The 19,582-nt window shown below is 40.7% G+C and overlaps 3 protein-coding genes across 14 annotated transcripts in view; all 3 read left to right on the top strand.

Annotated features, from left to right (window-relative positions):
- The window catches only part of zgc:110158 (uncharacterized protein LOC553590 homolog), a 53,930-nt gene extending 49,276 nt beyond the window's left edge, over nt 1–4,654 (top strand). For 2 of the 7 annotated variants that reach the window (XM_053628332.1, XM_053628330.1), the window contains 3 exons: nt 51–79; nt 1,016–1,117; nt 1,214–4,654. In XM_053628332.1, coding sequence (XP_053484307.1) covers nt 51–79; nt 1,016–1,117; nt 1,214–1,243 — 161 coding nt within the window. In that variant the 3' untranslated portion in view covers nt 1,244–4,654. The other 5 variants (XM_053628331.1, XM_053628329.1, XR_008386271.1 and 2 more) reach the window with 4 other exon arrangements.
- Nucleotides 4,655–7,536: 2,882 nt separating this feature from the next.
- znf622 (zinc finger protein 622) lies at nt 7,537–12,303 on the top strand. Of its 2 annotated transcripts, none has more exons than XM_053628328.1 (7): nt 7,537–7,636; nt 8,118–8,705; nt 8,849–9,088; nt 9,434–9,596; nt 9,692–9,807; nt 9,922–10,065; nt 11,778–12,303. In XM_053628328.1, the coding sequence occupies exons 2-7, from the start codon at nt 8,123–8,125 to the stop codon at nt 11,909–11,911; spliced, it is 1,380 nt and encodes a 459-aa protein (XP_053484303.1). In that variant the 5' UTR covers nt 7,537–7,636; nt 8,118–8,122; the 3' UTR covers nt 11,912–12,303. The 2 variants fall into 2 exon arrangements, with proteins under 2 accessions (XP_053484303.1, XP_053484302.1); XM_053628327.1 differs by having other exon boundaries at nt 8,846–9,088.
- An 87-nt stretch (nt 12,304–12,390) lies between these two features.
- d2hgdh (D-2-hydroxyglutarate dehydrogenase) lies at nt 12,391–19,051 on the top strand. 5 transcript variants are annotated; one of them, XM_053628319.1, is made up of 12 exons: nt 12,391–13,104; nt 13,524–13,599; nt 13,977–14,081; nt 14,416–14,583; nt 14,855–14,912; nt 16,054–16,193; nt 16,401–16,606; nt 16,716–16,884; nt 17,084–17,227; nt 17,446–17,588; nt 17,778–17,943; nt 18,021–19,051. In XM_053628319.1, the coding sequence occupies exons 2-12, from the start codon at nt 13,587–13,589 to the stop codon at nt 18,281–18,283; spliced, it is 1,575 nt and encodes a 524-aa protein (XP_053484294.1). In that variant the 5' UTR covers nt 12,391–13,104; nt 13,524–13,586; the 3' UTR covers nt 18,284–19,051. The 5 variants fall into 5 exon arrangements, with proteins under 5 accessions (XP_053484294.1, XP_053484293.1, XP_053484292.1 ...); XM_053628318.1 differs by lacking the exon at nt 13,524–13,599 and having other exon boundaries at nt 16,413–16,606; XM_053628317.1 differs by lacking the exon at nt 13,524–13,599.
- Nucleotides 19,052–19,582: the final 531 nt, after the last annotated feature.

Here is a 19,582-nt window from a genome sequence, read left to right as displayed (position 1 = left end):
TCCCCCTGTTGGTCATCTTGTCTCATTCTGAACTTTTTTTTTATTTGTAGGGTCCGGTGACATGGATGGGTTGCCAAAGGTGAATAACTTTAAAAACCTTTCATTAACACGTATAAATTCATACATGCTGGGCGTCCGAGACAGAAACATCTTCATGACCGGTCGTTATCTCGGGTATCACGAGTGGGGGCCTCCATTTTTCTTTTGTAAACGTGATTAGAGTACATTCGACAAACAGTTGCCAGTAAAAAAAAAAAAAAAAAAGGAAGAAAGTGTAAAGAAAGAATGAGTTGGAAAGGAGGAAGGAAGAATAATGATGATTTCATAAGCATTTTATTGGAGTTATGATGTTGGCAGGTCTAAATTGCTGGGAGGAAAGATGAACGAAAGGAAGAAGGCATGAGTAGAGTGAAGCAATAATAAAGAAATATAAAATGTTGTTGGAGTATCTAGGCAACAAAATAGAAAGAAAATAGGAAATGGGATGAAGGAGAAAACCCTCTCTTGAAAAAGGATCTACAAAAGAAATTTAATATCTAAATTTTTTAATCTAAAGAGTATATTTGGATACGCTCTAAATTGCTGGAAAGGAATTTTTTTATTTTTAAATTTTTTCACTTTTTTTTTTTTTTTTTTTTTTTTTTTTTTTATAGATAGTGTATATTGGCAATTCTGAAACGGTTGGAAGGAGGAAAGGATAAAAGAAAGACACGATGGCAACTTGAAATTAGCTGGGAGGAAAGATGAACAAACAGGATGAAAGAAAGAAAAATGTTAAATAAGAGTATACTCGCAAATCTAAACTGGCAGAAAGAAAGAAAGAAAGAAGGATGAAGGAAGGAAGAAACTTGATGGATGTTACCAAAGGGAGTATATTGGAGTAAACCGGTATAAACTGGATGTTAACGCTCCAGGTGTAAACGAGTGAGTGATGCACCACCATGAATCTTGACCAGGATGATGTGCTGCATGTCTCTGAAAAACGTCTCGCACTTTTCTCTCCCCCTCCTCATAGAACTCGCCCAGCAACATGGCAGGCATGAATAACCCGCCGGGCACACCGCGAGACGACGGCGAGATGGGCGGCAACTTCCTCAACCCATTCCAAAGCGAAAGTGTGAGTAGCTGAAGACGCATAACACACAGATCCTGTAATAATACCACGACCGTCCTGTATCCGTCTTCTCACGTATCTTTTCCCTTCTCGTTCCAGTATTCACCCAACATGACGATGAGCGTGTGATTTTCTTTTATTCTTTTTCTTTTTTTCTCCCTCCCCCTTCCTTTTTTATTATTATTATTATTATTATAATTATTATTATTATTGTTGTTATTATTATTTCCTTTTATTTTCCTTCCATTTGTTCCTTTTGACAACACACCCCACGCCTCGTAGAACTTTGGGCCAGGCCGCGCATCTTCACGGGACGCCGCTCGAAGCACGGGACTCGCTCCAAGATGGCCGCCGGTGACAGGAATCAGCCCCCGAGCCACAGGAAGAGCCTGCTGACTGCCTCGCTCTGCCTTCCTGTCTGGCTCAGGACACTGAAAGAAGGGGCTTTAAGAAGGCGCGCATATATATATATACCCCCTACCACACACACACACACTCACACTCACACACACATATGCGAAAGGACAGACTGATGGACAGGAACGTGAACGTGTTTTTGGCTCAGCTCTTTTTAACTCACTCCATCTTCTTCTCGTTCTTTCTTTTCTTTCTCGTTCCTTTTTAACGTGCTAGGTTTCACTGTGGGGACGTGTTGACGACCCCCACCTTGTTTTTTTGTTTGTTTGTTAGTCTTTTTTTTTGGGTTCCCCATCCATTTTAACGTGTACATTTTAAAACACTCATGAAGATGTGACGGGCTATGAACGTTTTCCATTATTTCTGTGTATGTATTGTATTATTAATAATTATTGTTCTTTTTTTTATTTTTATTTTGTATTAATATTGTAATGATAATTGATAAGGGTATATATTTTTTTTTTTTTTTTTTTTTTTTTTTTCCTCAGAAGGGCACATTTGTATCTCAGTAACCATGAAATCGTCAGAGTAAGCACATATTCGTCACGATACCCAGTGGAAACTCTATGATTTATTATTGTTGTTATTATTATTATTTTTGTGAATTAGTTGATGTGTTTTATTCTAATGTTCTTTGGGGGAAAATTTCGAGCTTGGAGTAACTTAATTTTTTTTTTTTTTTTACCCTACCCCCACCCGCACCCCCATCACCACCACCAACATGGCTTTGCGTGACTTTTTATTCTCCTTTACGTAATGTAGCGATTTGAAAGAAAGCTCCACCCCCCGGGCGTCGAGCGTTTCTGATAGTAAACTTCACTCCATGACCGATCTCTTTGCTGTTGCTGTGTTATTATGCTCTCTGTCCAGACGCTCTCTGAACAATTAGAAAGCCAACAGCAGTTTGTGGCCTGTGTCATGATGTCACCGATTGAAGAAGAAGAAAAAAGAAGAATCTTCACTCCTAAGGCGAAAATCCTGTTGTTTTTTTGTTTTTTAATTGTGGTACTTTTTTTTTTTTTTTTGGCTACGCTCACGTTTTATTTATTCTCCCCACCCTTTCCCGACCCTCCTTCATGTGTGTATGTCTTGCAACATGCAGCTTGCTTCAGGACATTGTAAACATGTAAATAATGCCAGTCTAAAGATACCTCCTGCTGAATGGACCCCTGTCCCGCCTGCATGTTCCTGAAACAGGGCGTCTCGGGAAACGGTGGTGGAGGTGGAGGTGGGTGGGGAAACGGACGTCCGATGTCGAGACACGCTTTTCTCATTTATAATGGACTGATGGAAAAGGAGCATCAGTGGCAGCGCCCTCGGCTGTCCAGACACACGTCGTCTTCAGCACCTCGAGTGACGTTGAGGTGCCGCGTCTACGTCTGTTCCCAAGACGAGTGGAGGAAAAAATCTTGAACGCCACTTGTCGGGTGTTTTTTTTTTTTGTTTTTTGTTTTTTGTTTTTTTTTTTGTTTTTTTGTTGGATACGAATGAAGACTACCTAGAGACAAGACACCTAAACACAGAGTCCTATAACACGGAGGTCCATCTTTCATCTTTAACTCCCGTTGAAGCGTACTGATCAGGATTCATCAATGTTTTTGTTGTTCTTGTTGTCGTTTTTAATACTTGTTGAACAGTTTTGGGCTTCATTCTAGATGTTTCCCATCATCCACCACTGCTATTTCATTTATTAATTAAGAGTTTCCAAACACTCTAACCTGCCCCCATACTCGAATCGCACCGCCTTGTACATGAGGTCACCTCTTTATTTGAGTTTTTTCTTCTTTTTTTTCCCCCCTCCCCTTCCCGTCCCCTTTCTCGATCATTTTGCTTCTTGTAAATACTGTAAAATGCATTTTGATATCATTGACATGTTTTTTGATATTCCAAGTCCTGACAAATGAACACAGCACTGGAGGGAGGGAAAGAGGGGGAGGGAAAAAAAAGTGTAAAGGTGTGAAGAAACCCACCTTTCCAGCTGAAGCTCTGAAAACTTCTACGCGATCAGTGAAAAAGCAAAGAACTCATCCTGTTGCACTGATTAATCCACAGATGAATGATGAGAGGCAGTTCTGTAGCAGTCCTAACACACTCCTGTTTCAGCCTTGACCGAGTGCTCAGGATCCCTTTTTATTTTTGTTATTTTTTTATTTTTATTTTTTTGGTTTTCACATCCCCCAGTCAGACAGACAGAGACAGACAGACAGGCAGGGCGGCCATACTTGTGCACTTTTCCAGAAAAATGATTGAACAAATCAGAAACGTCAAGGGACCAGAGATACAAACAGACTTTGTGATGAAGGATTTTTATCTATTTAAAATAAAATTTAAAAAAAAGTTTAAAAAAAAACCAAATAAATAAATAAAAATGCTTAAAAAAAAATAAAAGAAAAAAAACGGGAGGAGGTATTTCCTCTGCATTCTGAGATATTTTCTAGGGTCAAATCCCAAATTGGACACTACTCGCGGTGTGAGGTAGATTTTTCTACCCCCGACACCCTCATCGCCCCCCCATGTAGTGCACTTACCCAGGGAGTAGGGAGCAGTTTGGGATTCAGCCAGTGTCTTCGCCCTGTTTTCCGTACAAAGTCTGTCCCATCGGCCATTTCTGTACTACTGTTGTGACTCTGTATAATAATGTAACATTAAGGAGAAATGGAAGGGAGCTTCGTCGTTCCTCTGATTTTTTATTTTTTTTTCTTTCCCCGTTCGTTCATTTTTTTTGTTTGTTTTTGGTCCCCCCCCCCCCCCCCCCCCCGGAGAAACGGAACAAGCAGTATTGAGTATGAAGCAGCGACCTCCTTCGATTTTTGCTTTGGATTTCACGTTAGACTAGACTGGCTCCTTGTCTTCTAGGGACTTTTTTCTGTGTCTCGTGTAGTTAATGTTTCTTTCTATTGTAAAAATTTCTTTAGACTGAAAAGGACAAAAAAAAAAAAATCACCAAACAAACAAACAAAAAAAAAAGTCGTTTACTTAAAAAAAAAAAATGGAGAAAAAAATGCATCAATAATAAATGTAATTCTTTTCTTTTTTTCCATGGAGTCGTCACTTATTTTTGCTCGTGTCCCTTCGTTGTAGATACAAATTTAAGACTAATAAAAAATAACGTAATCCCTTTTACCAAGGCCTCCTTCTTCGCCTGATTTCTCTGTGTGTCCTAACTCGGAATCATTCGCTGGTTGGATAAAACCTTAAATCTTTAACTGGATGGATAAAGACTGTGTGATGGATACTGTTTTCCACATCCTTACATCAATGTTCTCTTGCTTAAATCCGGGTTGGTGTCTTGAAAGGTCGTTCCGAGACGAACATTTATTAAACACACAAGGTTGCTCTCGACCGTTCGGGTTTCATCTGCTCAGAGCTGAGTTTCCCAAAAGCCATCACAAAGTGAAGATCATCTTAACTGAGAAAGAGAGAGAGTTCAGTGTAATGGTCGCTCTACCATTTAAGGATGATCTTTAATGAACACGGTCGAGTTTCCCAAAAGCATCGCAGCACCAAGTCAAAATCCAGTTAATTTGCCCGAATGTTAAGGTTATTAATTAATTAATTTATTTATTTTTAAACCAAGCACTATTAGTGCGTGGAGATCTCTTCGTATCTAATGTCTTCTCTGCTACCAAGATTTGGATTTGATTTGTAATTTTGCAAATCTGCAACGTTTTAACTTCATTTTGGAATTGTCCGTCAAATATTGCAGCTGATCTCAGAATCCGATTCCAAATAAAAAGTCTGCGCTTTGTGTGTAGAATAACCGAGCTCGACTTGAAAGGCAAATGTTTGTTTAAAATATGCAAGCTGTAGGAAATTCCGTTTCGTTTTTTCACACTTACACATTTGAACACCTCGTGTCCCAAAGATTTGAATGTGGAAATTCGTTTTGTAAATTATTTTTTCAAAAAATTGAGCATAAATTTGATTTAATATTCAGATTGGTGGAGGGGAAATCAAGAAAGAATCTAATTTACTTGGACGGTGGAGTTAGGTGTTAATAAAATCCTCGCACTGAATTCCATTGTAACCGGCGTGATGCATTTGGGAAATGAGAGGTGAGTGCCATTTATTGACCAACGACACGGCACGTGTATGGAGATAACCAGTGAACACTGAGTTTAATGGTGGCTATGGAATAAGAAAAAAAATACAGTCACTGCAGCAGAAGAGAGGAGATGGTGTACATGTGGTACAGAGAAAGAGAAGAGAAAGATGTCTACGTTGCAGTGGGTATTTATTGGAAACGATGTCCTGTCTTGACATTGGTGCACATGTATGTAAGGAGTTGTCCCTCCAGGATTGCGCAATAGCAGAAGTGTACACCAAATCAAAGAAAAAACTGCAATATGCGGAGGAGCTTGCAATTTTTGAAAATTACAAAATTGCAGATTTGGGCCAAGACACGTCATGTGACGTCACCAAAACTGGCATTCTTAGATTCACGTGCGTCGATCATGAACACAGCTAAAAAGTCTCATTTACCAACCGGCTTCACTGTGAAACACCGTGCAAAACACAAAAACACTCAAAATTTGAAAAAAGTCACAGCAAGATCAATCATTTGTACGGACTGATAAGATAGGAATCCAGGTGAGTCTCAGAAGGCGTGAACTTCAGGGTGTCCCAAAAGTCTCTGTATATAGGTGAAATTAACACTTTTTAAAATGTTTTTTATTTATTTATTAATTTTTTTTTAGCAAAAATGTCTTCCAGAATAAGAATGTGAAGAACGTATCATAATCATTCTCATGGCTGGATCAGGAAGCTGTCGCGATGGACTTTTAACAGGAAACACGGCGAGCACTTCTCTCTTTCACTCGCACACGACACTGTTGCCAAACTTATTAACAAATTCAAAAAGTCTGGAAGCGTTGTGGACCGACCAAGAAGTGGACGTCCAAGAACATCCACTGACGAGGGAATGATCGACGTGGCGCTGGCAAACATAGTCCCTCAATGTATGGAGACTTTTGGGACACGCTTTAGAACCGTGGTTATGTATGTAACCTTAAAATGTCCACCGTTATGGATTTACCGGTCTGAAATGAACAGCAGCAGTGTTACTCTTGACATAAAGCATTATTGAAACATTGTAACAAATCTTGAGTGGAAAAACTATCAGGAAATAATTTTTGTAAACTTTACTGTGGTAAGGCAGTGGGTAAAGTCTCCGGTTCGAACCTTAACTCGGGTTACCATCCGCGTGGAGTTTTTCAAGTTCTACCCGTGTCCTTGTCTGGTTTTCTCTGGGTTCTCCAGTTTTCTCCCACTGTGCATTATAAATATAAATTGACCTTATATGTAATGTGTGTGTGTATGGTGCCCTGTCCTGTCCAGGGGTGGGGGGTAAATTCTCTCACCTTGTGCCCAGTGTCGAATGAATAAAACTATTAATAAAAAAAGTTTAAAAATAACCATAACAATAAATTACTTAAATATATTTTTTTAAAATACACGTAATCCCGGTTATACCTTAATTTTTGTTGGCACAGCCCAGTCTAAATAATGTATTTTAAACCTGAAGACTTAATTCAGGTTTAAATGAATACTAGATTAATTTGTCGTGTCTGAAGAAAACGTTTTGAAAGTTATTTAGGTATTTTGTGGCGCACCTTCAGACCATTTTAGATCGCTGGAAACAGTAAAATTTAATTATTAACGTAATACTTGGACAAAATCATAATTTAAAAGTCCAATATAATATATATATATATTGTAACCCATGTTGTGTAGCACATATTTCAACTTCAACCTATATGGTGAAGTTTCCAGGTTTCAGAAACCACTTAGGGATTCGTTACATTGATAGAGTTGATTAATATTTGTTGATTAATTAATATAAACGCTTACTCATGGGAGGAAATGTGTATATATAATATATTATATATTATATGTTTATCTTGACTGCTTTACAATACATCGAAACTCTATTTTTGGCCTGTCAGGGTTTACCACAAGATGGCGGCATAACCTCAAATCGCGCGTTATTCCGGAGTTTCATTTCCGGTTCAAAGGTAACAGTTGCTTTTCTCTTGTCATGTAAGAACGTGTGTTTAACTCGAGGAAAGAAAGCTGTTTCATGAATAGTGGATAACTGGAACCCAGGTGAGACGGGATTTAATCCTAAATATAAATAAATGAATATATATTTATTGGATATGTTTATCATATACACCGTCTCTGTTGTGTTTTACTTAAAATTTCACCACATTGAACTGTTGTGGTTCCGTTTTGAGGTAATGATGTGCTGGTATAGTAAAATAATCAATGACTGGGTGATGTGAATAGTAGTAAGATATCCTACATATGTTCTATATAGGAACACAAAACAGGAAATATGGGCTTCTGTGTCGTGTCGTGTATTATAACTTCAAAGATTCAAAGAAATGCAAGTGGATCCCAATGACTCAACCCATTTTGAAAAAAACAAGCTTGACAGTATGTAATGCTTAAAAAATGACTCAAGTTGTTTAGAATTACTTTAAAAAAACGAATATACCTCAAAACTGCCCAGTCTGACCCTTGTTTGAGGAGATAATCACATGGGATATACAAATAAAACTGTTGCTCTTGTGTCTCTGGGCAGCCGTGATGTCTTCATACACATGTATCAGCTGCCGCGTGCAGTTTGCCGACGCCGACATGCAGCGTGCGCACTACAAGACCGACTGGCACCGCTACAACCTGAAGCGCAAGGTAGCCAACATGCCACCAGTCACCGCCGAGAACTTCCAGGAGCGTGTGCTGGCCCAGCGGGCGGCCGCCGAACAGCAGCTGGAAGACGCGCACAGCCTCTCCACCTGCACCACCTGCAACAAGAAGTTCTCCAGTGGCAACGCCTACAACAACCACCTGCAGTCGCACAAGCACCAGCAAGCTGAGAAGAAAGCTGTGGCCGTTGCCCAGGAGGCGGTGCAGCGCATGAACGAGAAGAACCTGGAGAAAGGAGCCGAGCTGGACAAGGATGCTCAGAATGAGGCGATTCAGAAAGCCATGAGGGATGGGCTGAGGCCAAAGCAGAAACACGCCCACTCGGAAGCCACGTCCACGGACAGGCAATTCAGGAAGAGGCCGGATAAAGCGCCGAGGCTGGAGTGGTTTGAGCGGCAAGCCAAGATGATCGTCACTGACGACGGAGAGGAAGAGGACGACGATGACGATGCAGCGGCTGAAGGTGAGTGATTCTTTGTTTTAAAAAAAAAAAATCCAAAACAAACAATTCAAACTACCAAATGTGGAAAGGTTCAAGGGGTGAATACTTATGCAGCACTGTGACAGCAACGGATTCAAAATACATACTAACAACTTTTCCAGAAGAATGGGAGGACGTTGATGACGATGATGAGATGGAGGCTGATGAAGAGGAGCAGATGGATGAGGACAGCGTGGCCACGCCCGCTCCTGCTCCAGGGTCCATCCCCGTGACCGACTGCCTGTTCTGTTCGCACCACTCGCACTCTCTGAGCAAAAACGTGGCCCACATGACCAGAGAGCACAGCTTCTTCATCCCCGACATCGAGTACCTGGTTGACCTGAGAGGACTCCTCGCATACCTGGGTGAGTCTGATTGGGCAGGTGTCAATTAATGTTCTATAACAGCACCTCTGATAGTTATAGAATGTAGTAGCATTATTGTTACTATAGTAACAGCTTACGCAGAGGAATGTTTATGGAAGGAGTTTCCAGTGTTGGCGCTTTGTAACAGTTTCTCACCACAGGAAAGTCCTCACGGTTTCTCGTGAACATGACGTGGGTTTATGTTTGTTTGTTTGTTTGTTTTTTTGAAGGAATTTGACTAGTGTTCTGACTAGCCTTTATTCACTGATGTCCATATTAGCATATTTACACTCGAGGCTTTCTCCTCAGTAACGTTTTTTTTTCTCCAACCGCCCCCCCCTACAGGCGAGAAGGTGGGTTTCGGCAAAGTGTGTTTATGGTGTAACGAAAAAGGCAAGTCGTTCTACTCGACCGAAGCGGTGCAGGCGCACATGAGCGACAAGAGCCACTGCAAACTCTACACCGACGGAGACTCGGCACTCGAGTTTGCCGATTTCTACGACTTCAGGTAGGTCTGGTTCGCTCGTGTAGTCGAGGTGACTGCGGGTTTAACTCCACCGTCCTGTGTAGTGAAGTCGTTATTTTTGCTGTTTAAATGACTAGGAGTAGCTACCCAGACGCTCACGCTGGAACCGACATAGAAATGATGGACGGAGAGCTTCCTGATGAGAAGACAGTGGAGTTTGACGATGACACTTTAGAGCTCACGTTGCCGTCCGGTACGTACAACATCACTAATTAACACACTCTAAGACTCTAAGAAACTAGAGAGGTTTACTGCAGTACAGTCTGTCCCGCTTGTGTCTGATGCTGGTGTTTTTGCGCTGCTGCAGGGGCGAAGATCGGTCACCGCTCACTGATGCGTTACTATAAGCAGCGTTTCGGGACACCGAGGGAGCTGGTACCCATGCACAACCAGCGCGCCGTGGGCCGAGTGCTGAAGCAGTACCGGGCTCTGGGCTGGGCCGGAGAATCTGGTGAGGAACTTTATTATTATTATTATTATTATTATTATTATTATTATTATTATTATTATTAGGGGCCAAGCACTGAATTCTTCCCACCCTCTCCCCCACCCAGATATTTCTTATTCTTCTCTTAAAGCGCACCTATTATGGTTTTGAAACATGCCTAATTTTGTTTTAAAGCTCTCATACAATAGATTTAGATGCATCCGAGGTCAAAAAACACTTTAATGTGCTCATAATTTAAACTGTAGCGTTACCTTTTATCCCCCCAGTGTCACAAACGACTCGTTAAATGATCCGTTCTGAAGGATTCATTCGAAACTCCTCCTTTCAGAGAGCATTCTCTGCTCTGATTGGTCAGAATGATATCCCAGTTTGTTGTGATTGGTTTACCCGTCGAAAAGGAAACGCCCACTACCATAACGAGTTTCAGCTCCGTCCAAGGAAGACCAGAGGCGGGGCTTTTTGTTACAAACCTACGTAGGTTTGTGCAGGAAGTAAAGTCTGGAATTCGAATCATGGAGAGCAAACCAGAGTTGTGAAAAGACATGAAACTTGTTCAGAAAGTCAAGCAAGTTCTCAAAAGCTTTTCGATAGATCCAACTGTTCGATGAAGAGCACGCCCAAACGGACATACGGTTGTATCTCCGCAACGGTTTAGTATATTAAGACGAAACTTGGTAGCTGTCATCAAAAGCATGACCTGAGGATAACTATATAGTTTCGTCACTGCGCCGCCTAGTGGTCATGAGATATGAAAAATTTTGCTTATAACTTCTGAACACGTTGACCGAAAATCACGAGACTTGTCTCATTAGATTCGGTACAGCATACTGAGTTGAACGGTACACAGTTTTCCCATGTCGGCCTTTTTGAGTGTGTGCCATTTTGAATTGTGTAGTAAAATGCTATATTTTACGAACGCGTTGGCGTATCGTTACGAAAATCGGTAAGTGTCGTCGGCACCAAGCCCTTAAGGTACTCAAGTAGTTTGGAGAGAGTGTTAATATAATGGAATTTCAAAAAAATTCGAATAGCTTTTGAATAACTTTGCCTATTGTAATGAGAGTGGTCTTGATCGATTCCGCGAGAACAGTGATACCAATTATGCCACAGTCGATCAAGCTTGCTGTCCGATGTTTTGAAATTCGTTGAAAACCTACTTTTTCGAGCTCCTCCTAGACCTTTGGCCCGATTTTCACCGAATTCTATTCGGATCATCTGCAGACCATGCCAGATAAAAGTTTTGTAATAGACCAAACCGTTCTCATTTAATGCGTCAACAAAAATGTTGGCATGATGCCAAACTGAATCTGAGGCTGTATCTCTGCAACACTTTGGCATATACATACCAAACTTTGTGTGTGGCATTGTCACCCCACCCTGACCACACCACATCAGTGTGGTGACCGCCACCTATTGGTCAAACATGATAAGCAGTTAAATCAACAATTTATTGTATTTATGACTTTTCAACCATTTTGCCTAAAATCATATACAAATGTCTAAAATTGATCTTTTTTATTTTATTTTATTTTTCATGAACAGTTGGTCTTGATGCTCCCTGCCATGCTTGTTTAGCCTCTTTCATGCTTGGCCCCTTAATTGCTGCTTGCAGCTATATTTATTATTATTATTATTATTATTATTATTATTATTATTATTGTTACTTGCTGATATGGCTCTGTATTTCTATATTATGTGTTGTATGTGTGTTTCAGGTAAAGGTTCAGTGGTCCAGCAGCAGAAGGACATGCGGTACGTACAGAGGATGAAGTCTAAGTGGATGTTGAGGACTGGAATGAGCAACAACATGACCAAGCAGGCCCACTTCAGGGCCCAAGTCATGTTCTAAATGTGGCTTAAATGATTGCTTTATTAATTTAGGACTCTAAGAGACACCGTTCCCACTCTGCATGTGGTTCTGTTTAAGGACCTCACGGACTTTACCAAATGAATAACATTGAGGACATTGATGATGTGGATACACAGATGGACAGGATGAGCTTAAAAAACAAAACAAAACAAAAAACCACTTAGTCTTGCATACTCTTGTTTAACTCACTATATATATAGGCTAGTTAAAACCCCAGAACGAGTGAGAATTTGACAGGTTTTTATGTAAAAGATATGCTATTGTACTATAAAACACATTAATATTACAACTGACTGTAGAGAGAACTGTAAATTTTTTCTGTACACCAGCTTATAAAATTAAATAAAATATTTTTTGTTGGATGACTTAAACCGTGTAACTGTAATTTTATCCAACTAGCTCCAGAATATAGTAATGGCACCCTGAGTTATATAAACTGGGTTTGTAGTGTAGTTTTAACACTAATTTTTTTTTTCTTAACTATCGCAATTTATTTTTATGTTTTTTTTTTTTTTTTTTTAAATGATTGGCACCGCTCCACACTAAATATCAGGTGAAGCCCCTTTTCTCCTAATTTTCTTCCATTGTGTTTTTTTCCCCTTCTCTCTCTCACTTTTTAACACCAAAAAAAGCTTTATTTTTTGCTAACAAAGTCCTTGTTGTGATAAAAAAAAATCTTATGTGCAAAAATCGAGTTCCTGGAGTCAATAATTTGTACAGAAAAATCAGTACTTAATAATTATAATAAGTATGCTTTTTAAAAGGGTGTTTTTTTGCAAAAAAAGAAAAAAAATATTTTCTGTTATAGGACGGTAAGTCGTCTTTACTAAATGTGTAATGTGTGTTATACAATGTTATTGTGCATGAAGTAGGGTCAGTAACTGAACCTTTTTAAGTTGATTATTCTTTTGCAAGTACATTTTTTTTTGGTAATATTTGTGCTATATCATTATGTCTGCTCATTTTAATGAAGGGTACCTGCCATGTATTTTGAAGCCGGGCGTTTACTCCAATCCGACAGGTGGCGCTGCTCATGTGTAATAACCGACACTTAGGCCACAAAGAAAAGAAAACACAAGCAGTCGTGTCATTCAGGCGTTTTATAGTTTGCGTATCTATCATCTGTTTTATAGCGTGTCGAAATGAATGGATAATTACAGTTAAATCCTACAGTAAGTGACTCGCTTTTAATTCCTCAACAGAAACATTATTTTCCGTTGTGTTCTTCCTGGCTGTTACAGGACAGAATTAGCTAACGTTCATATTTAACTATTTATAACCACTGCTGTTGTATTAACTGGCATCTGTATTTAACCATGTTTTGTGCAGCTAAAAAAAGCAAGCCTGCCTTCAATAAGGTCGAATTCCAAATGGCTTTGTGCGAAGACAATTATTAACCGCTAGCTACTGTGATAAGTCCGCCATATTGGAAGGGGCAAGGTTGTAACGTAACGCGAATCTGTAACGAGCTGCGGTGTGTCCCATTTTATCAAACTGTTCTACGTTTACCGTATGATTCCACAAAGTATGTTGTGCTGGTTTGTCTACTTTATTACTGTGACTTTATCGGAAAATGCGTTTGGCTTGTCAGCCGCCATATTGGAACGGATGAGACTCCCCCATATTGGAAGGGGCAACGCAAGTCTGTTGAGAGATGCGATGTTCTGGTAATTATAGCTTATTAAACTGTCCTACTGTAGGTATTGTAAAACCATATCACAATAGTATGTTGTTTTGTCTACTTTGTCAATGTGACTCTCTATGGGGGAAATGCACAGGAACCATTGATGCCAATGTACACCCGCCATATTGGAAAGGGCGAGATTCGCTAGTATCTCTGTGGAGATGCGGTTCTATGTCCGCCATTTTGGAAGGGACAATATTCGATTGGAGAGATTTCATATTTCAAGTCAGTGAGCTAATCCTGGAACTACACCATACATGGGGCTTTAGTGATATGATATCAGGGCACCCCCAGTGGACACACATAATGTATTAAATGATTGATCAGCTCACGAGTTTTTTTTCTTCTTTACCCAAACAGCTATGGCGGTGTTTCAGAGATTTCAGCGGCTCCAGACGCTGCATGTTGCTCCCAGGAGGCTAAAACCACAAACCTGCAACGTGACTGTACACAAAACTGTCACGGGTCAGTCATTAGTGTTAACAAACACCACAAAACTGGACTGCATAAAAGCGCTGTGTGTCTCTTCTTGCAGTATTATACAAAGTGCATATGGTTACATCATCATCCATATATGTATAGATCTAAAAACTACCCATTGTTTGAATAGATAAATCTCCAAAATATCAGAAATTCCTATTGATGTTAACTTTTTGTTAATAAACTATTTACTTGTATTTTCTTATTTGTAAGTCACTTTGAATAAAAGTGTCTGTTAAATGAATAAATGTAATGTAAATGTAACTTATGGGTTTGAACGGCATGTAATAAATAATATCTGATATTGTATTCCTTTTAGAACGGATCCAGCAGCGACGTGCACACAATGCTGTCCCGACTCGGCAACCTTTCTCCCGAGTCACATCTGATGACCTCAGCTTCTTCAACGACCTTCTCCCAGGAAGAACTATCACAGACCCGGACATGTTGGAGTCCTGTAATGTCGACTGGCTCAAGACTGTGAAAGGTGAACGGAAAGCTCTTCAGGTGGGCCCTTGGTAACCATGGTTCTACGAACAACGGATAGGTTCACTGTCATTCAGGACTGGCAAAGCTTCCAGGAAAAGATAGCTATGGTAGTTATAAAACATCACGTGGGCACTTTGTGACTTAGTGGAAGGTCTCAGCATGCAAGATGGTATTGTGTCCACAGTTACATATGTATGTGTTGATGAATGCTCAGTGCTTTTATGCAGCTCGATTGTTAAACATAATTGGTCACCTTTTTATATGTGCAGGTAGTAGTGAGGTTCTGTTACGGCCCAAGACAACAGAAGAGGTCTCTCAGATCCTCAGGTAATAACATATTATTAGTTTATTGTTTTGTTAATGCGTGCTAGCTGAAAACATGTGACTCTCACTGTTAAGTGTAATTAGGGAGCCAAGCACCCTTTTGTTGTTCTACCTTTTCTTCTTCTTCTGAATAGGGTGTCTATGGCAGCCCATTTACCATTTTACCATTTGGTAAAAAGTTGTGAAATGTGGCATATGGATTGGGCAGGGTCTGAGGAACATTCTGACCAAATTTGGGCTGAGTGCTGCCACCGCTCTAGGGCCACCACTGGGTCAAATTTGGGCCTAATTTGGAAGTATGTTCACGGTCATAACTTTTGACATATGTCCAAAATGTAAAAAAAACAGGCATTGATGGATTCCCATAGTCGAGACAAGTTCAACGCATTTCTTCCTAATTAGATTTTCCACCATCTATGGATTTTGTCAAAAATGTTTTTTTCGCTACTCCTCTTACAAATTTCGTCCAATTATCACCAAATTTAGCACAGGTCATCTTCAGAGTAAACTTCATAAACGCTATCAAAAGACTTTTGAATACTCCAGACAGTTTGTCTGTAACGGGCCCACAAATTTGACGGTGAAGCCACCAAACAGGAGGTGAGGCTGTATTTCAACAACCACCTTGTACACTGACACAAATCATGGTAGGCATTCTCAGGACCACGACCTGAGGCTATGCAACAAATTTCGTGACCGTGCCACTTGCTGGTTAAAAGTTACAATAAAATGCCAGAAATGCTTCCATCTAAGTGCCATTTTAGCTACTCCTCCTCCAAAAATTTTTCCGATGTTTACCAACAGTTACGGCTCTGCTTTCCTGCGATTGTTTAGGCAACAATTGAGTGTGTCGGTGAGTGTGTCTGTGCGGCTCACCGAATCTGAGTGCTTGGCCCCCGAAAATGCTGCTTGCAGCTTTAATTACCCATATTGTTCTGTGCCAGTTTATTAGGTACATCAATGTCTATTCATTTTCATGAATAGACATTACACATGGTGGGTGTTTAAAACTGATAAGCTGGTTAAGTCCTGACACACGTTTTAGTTTTTAATATCTTCACTGAAATGGTTTGATGACTCGCCCATCTGTAAATTGTAATTTTCCTGTATAAATGACCCACTTTCTATGTGGTCTGACCCACAGGTATTGCAACAAGAGGAACCTGGCCGTGAGTCCTCAGGGTGGAAACACGGGGCTGGTGGGAGGAAGCGTTCCCGTGTTCGACGAGATCATCCTCTCCACTGCACTTATGAACCAAGTGCTCACCTTCGACAGCATCTTGGGTAAAAACCTAGTTTTGTTGCTTTAGCAGTATATCAAAAGCAGTCAATAATACAAAAAAAAAAAGAGAAAGACCTGTGATCAATAAAAGTCACAGTAAATAAACCGCTAAGGGTGATGATGATTTGCACGTTAAAGGAATTGTTAATGGAAAAAAATGGAGGCGATAAACCAACCGTGTATGTTTCGTATTTGTAAACGAATATAAGTTATTTTCACAGGGATTTTGACATGTCAGGCGGGCTGCGTGTTGGAGAGCCTGTCTCAGTACGTGGAAGAGCGCGACTTCATTATGCCTTTGGATCTGGGGGCAAAGGGCAGCTGCCACATTGGGGGCAACGTGTCCACCAATGCGGGCGGGCTTCGCCTACTGCGCTACGGCTCTCTCAGAGGGACAGTTCTGGGCCTGGAAGTGGTACGTGAGAGAGACTGGAACATGCACTTGCTCCATAATGCTAAAAAAAGCAACTGCTATGTTCACACAAAACCTCGTAAAACATTGTCACACTGTATCCTGTCTCTAGGTGCTGGCTGACGGCAGGGTTTTGGACTGTCTTGCGAAATTACGAAAGGACAACACGGGCTACGATATGAAGCAGCTCTTCATCGGTTCTGAGGGAACGCTTGGGGTGGTCACTGCCGTGTCCATTCTCTGCCCTCGGAAACCCAAATCTGTAAACGTTGCCTTCTTAGGTAGTACTTTTATTCAAAATGGCGGTTGTACGTTCTCGCAATAAAAGCTGCAATTGAAACAAAATGGACATCAAACACAGCAAAGAATTTTATCGTACTACCACCTTTTCAAAAAAAAAAATCCTTATCCTGAAGTACCATTTATTGACCGCCAGATATCGTTCTCCACCTACTATTTTGTGTATTTTGGTTCCTGCAGGCTGCTCGAGCTTCCAGAACCTTCTGGAGACGTTTCAGATTTGCCGCGGGATGCTGGGAGAAATCCTCTCGGCGTTCGAGTTCCTAGATGCGTCCTGCATGAGCCTTGTGGAGAAACATCTCAAGCTCACCAACCCCATCGCTGGTAACACGAGTAACACCAACATAATTGTAAAAATGTGTGTTTACTTATGCTTACCAGTCTAAGTGTCATCCTAACGTGATGGTCCAAAGAAGTTCCCCATTCGACAGCTAGCATCTCCGATCGCTAGCCGAGAATAGCTTTCTTACTTCCTGCCTTCTTTCTTTTGTTCGTAATGTTAGCAAGGTTTTTAATTTAAGATTTTTACAAATATTTTCCAGAGAGTCCTTATTACATCGTCATCGAGACGGCTGGATCTAATGCAGTGCACGACGAGGAGAAACTGCACGACTTCCTAGAAAAGGTCATGGCGTCTTCGCTGGTTGCGGACGGTACCGTTGCGACAGAGGAGGCTAAAATAAAGGTAGGTGATTCTCACAGTTCTAGTGGTTGCCCATGAATTTCAGTAAAGATCTCAAATGGTCATAAAAATAAAATAGTAAGGCGCTGCTTTTGTGGAAAAATCTAATCAGTTGACACCTTCTGACCAACCAGATTGAAGAATTCCAAAGCGCTGGGGTATAAGAGCAAACGTGTGTATGTGTGTCTGCAGGCGCTTTGGTCTATTAGAGAGCGGATCACCGAGGCTCTAAGGCATGACGGATACACTTACAAATACGACGTCTCTCTTCCCCTGGAGAAAATCTACGATCTGGTCACTGACATGAGAGAGCATCTGGGAAACCAAGCGAAGAACGTAGTGGGCTACGGACATGTCGGTACGATCGCGCATCTCCGTTTCTATTGACGCCATTTTCAAACGTTAAAACCGATAGTCTCTGGTGGCTTCTTTCAGGTGACGGCAACCTTCATTTGAATGTCACGTCTCCCTCTAAAGACGAAGCGCTCCTGGCAGCCATTGAGCCGTACGTGTACGAGTGGACGTGGAAGTGGCGGGGAAGCATCAGCGCCGAACACGGCCTCGGGCTCAAGAAGAGAAACTACATCTACTACAGTAAATCCCAGGAAGCTGTACGCCTCATGAGGGACTTCAAGGCCATGCTGGACCCCAAAGGGATTCTCAACCCGTATAAGACACTTCCTGATAACGTTCGCTGACTCGTGGAAACGTTTTCACGTTTTTAATCCTGCGCTGAAATAAAGGTATTTTATCAATCTGAGAACATGTCTTTACACGGGCCTGCTCCTTTCAGTCATTTTATAACCACTCCCTCACACCGCTTGAGCCCACCCCCCTGCTAACATGCTAATGTCACATTTTAGCACTCCTAAGTGCTTGTAACTAAGGAAAAAAAAGGACAGTGACTGCACGCTCTCAAATCATTCTCATGGAATCATTATAAGCCACGTTTATTGGTGTTACATAGCACGCTTGAACCACTTGATCTGGGGGGTGGAGCTTTGTGTACATGGATTAAAATACATTCGAATCATCTTCTGCTCCACCTACTTAACCGTTACAGACTGAATCTTGACAAAATGTGAGAAATCTTACCTTTGACATGTCATACTAGCAAAATTATTATTATCATTATTTTTAAATATAATGAAAATCTTGAGTATTGTAGCTTGATTATGTCAAAATTTTTTATGTCAACTGGGTTTTTTTTTTTTTGTTGCAGTTTGCACACTGCTAAACTGGTAGATACATTTGCATCGTAGCTGTAGCACAAAATAAACCAAGCACACTTTTTTTTTAAAAAATGATTTAGATTTCCCCAATTGTAATAAAAGGAAGGGGGGAGGCAGTTTTAAACCCAGCATGAGATTTTATTGTCACTTATGTAAATACACTGGATTGTGTCTATATTTCTTATGAATGAACTTACTTCAATCCATTTAGGCAATAAAGAGAATTATTTTGGTTATTGTGAAGGATTTTTTTTGTAGGTAAAATCTGCATAATGAATTAACATCCTTAAAAGAACAACAACAACAACATTAATTGAACTGTTTTCTGGGGGGGGGGGGAAGACGTAAACAGGCAAAATATCCATCAGTGAGAGAGTGCGTGCCACCCAAGACAGTTCTAGAGTGTGCTAAATACTCATGAGACACAACTGTTTGTCGATTTAAACAAAAAAAAAAAAAATTTCCCCCCTCACACAGTGCCAAGTAGGGTAAGTAAGGTAGATGAAATGAGACGTGCTTTCGGAAACGTGGCGAAACCGAAGCCGGGTTAAGCCACATCATGTCCTACTCTTAGTGTTCCTATCTTTAAATACATTACATTCGGTTACAGTCACAGTTTTATGACGTGTAGTGGTAGTCCTACGTCTTTGCCCTGATTTTCACGACAATCCAATCTAACTATTACATTTTCTGTCTGTTTATAAAGCTAAACTCGTAACTCTGTCTGTCCAAGTTCATAGGTCGCATCGGTAAAACTCGATTCTG

Source organism: Ictalurus furcatus, chromosome 7 (genome assembly GCF_023375685.1).
Source record: "Ictalurus furcatus strain D&B chromosome 7, Billie_1.0, whole genome shotgun sequence".
In the NCBI taxonomy this organism is placed as follows: domain Eukaryota; kingdom Metazoa; phylum Chordata; class Actinopteri; order Siluriformes; family Ictaluridae; genus Ictalurus; species Ictalurus furcatus.
This window is presented reverse-complemented; position numbering and strand designations above follow the sequence as displayed.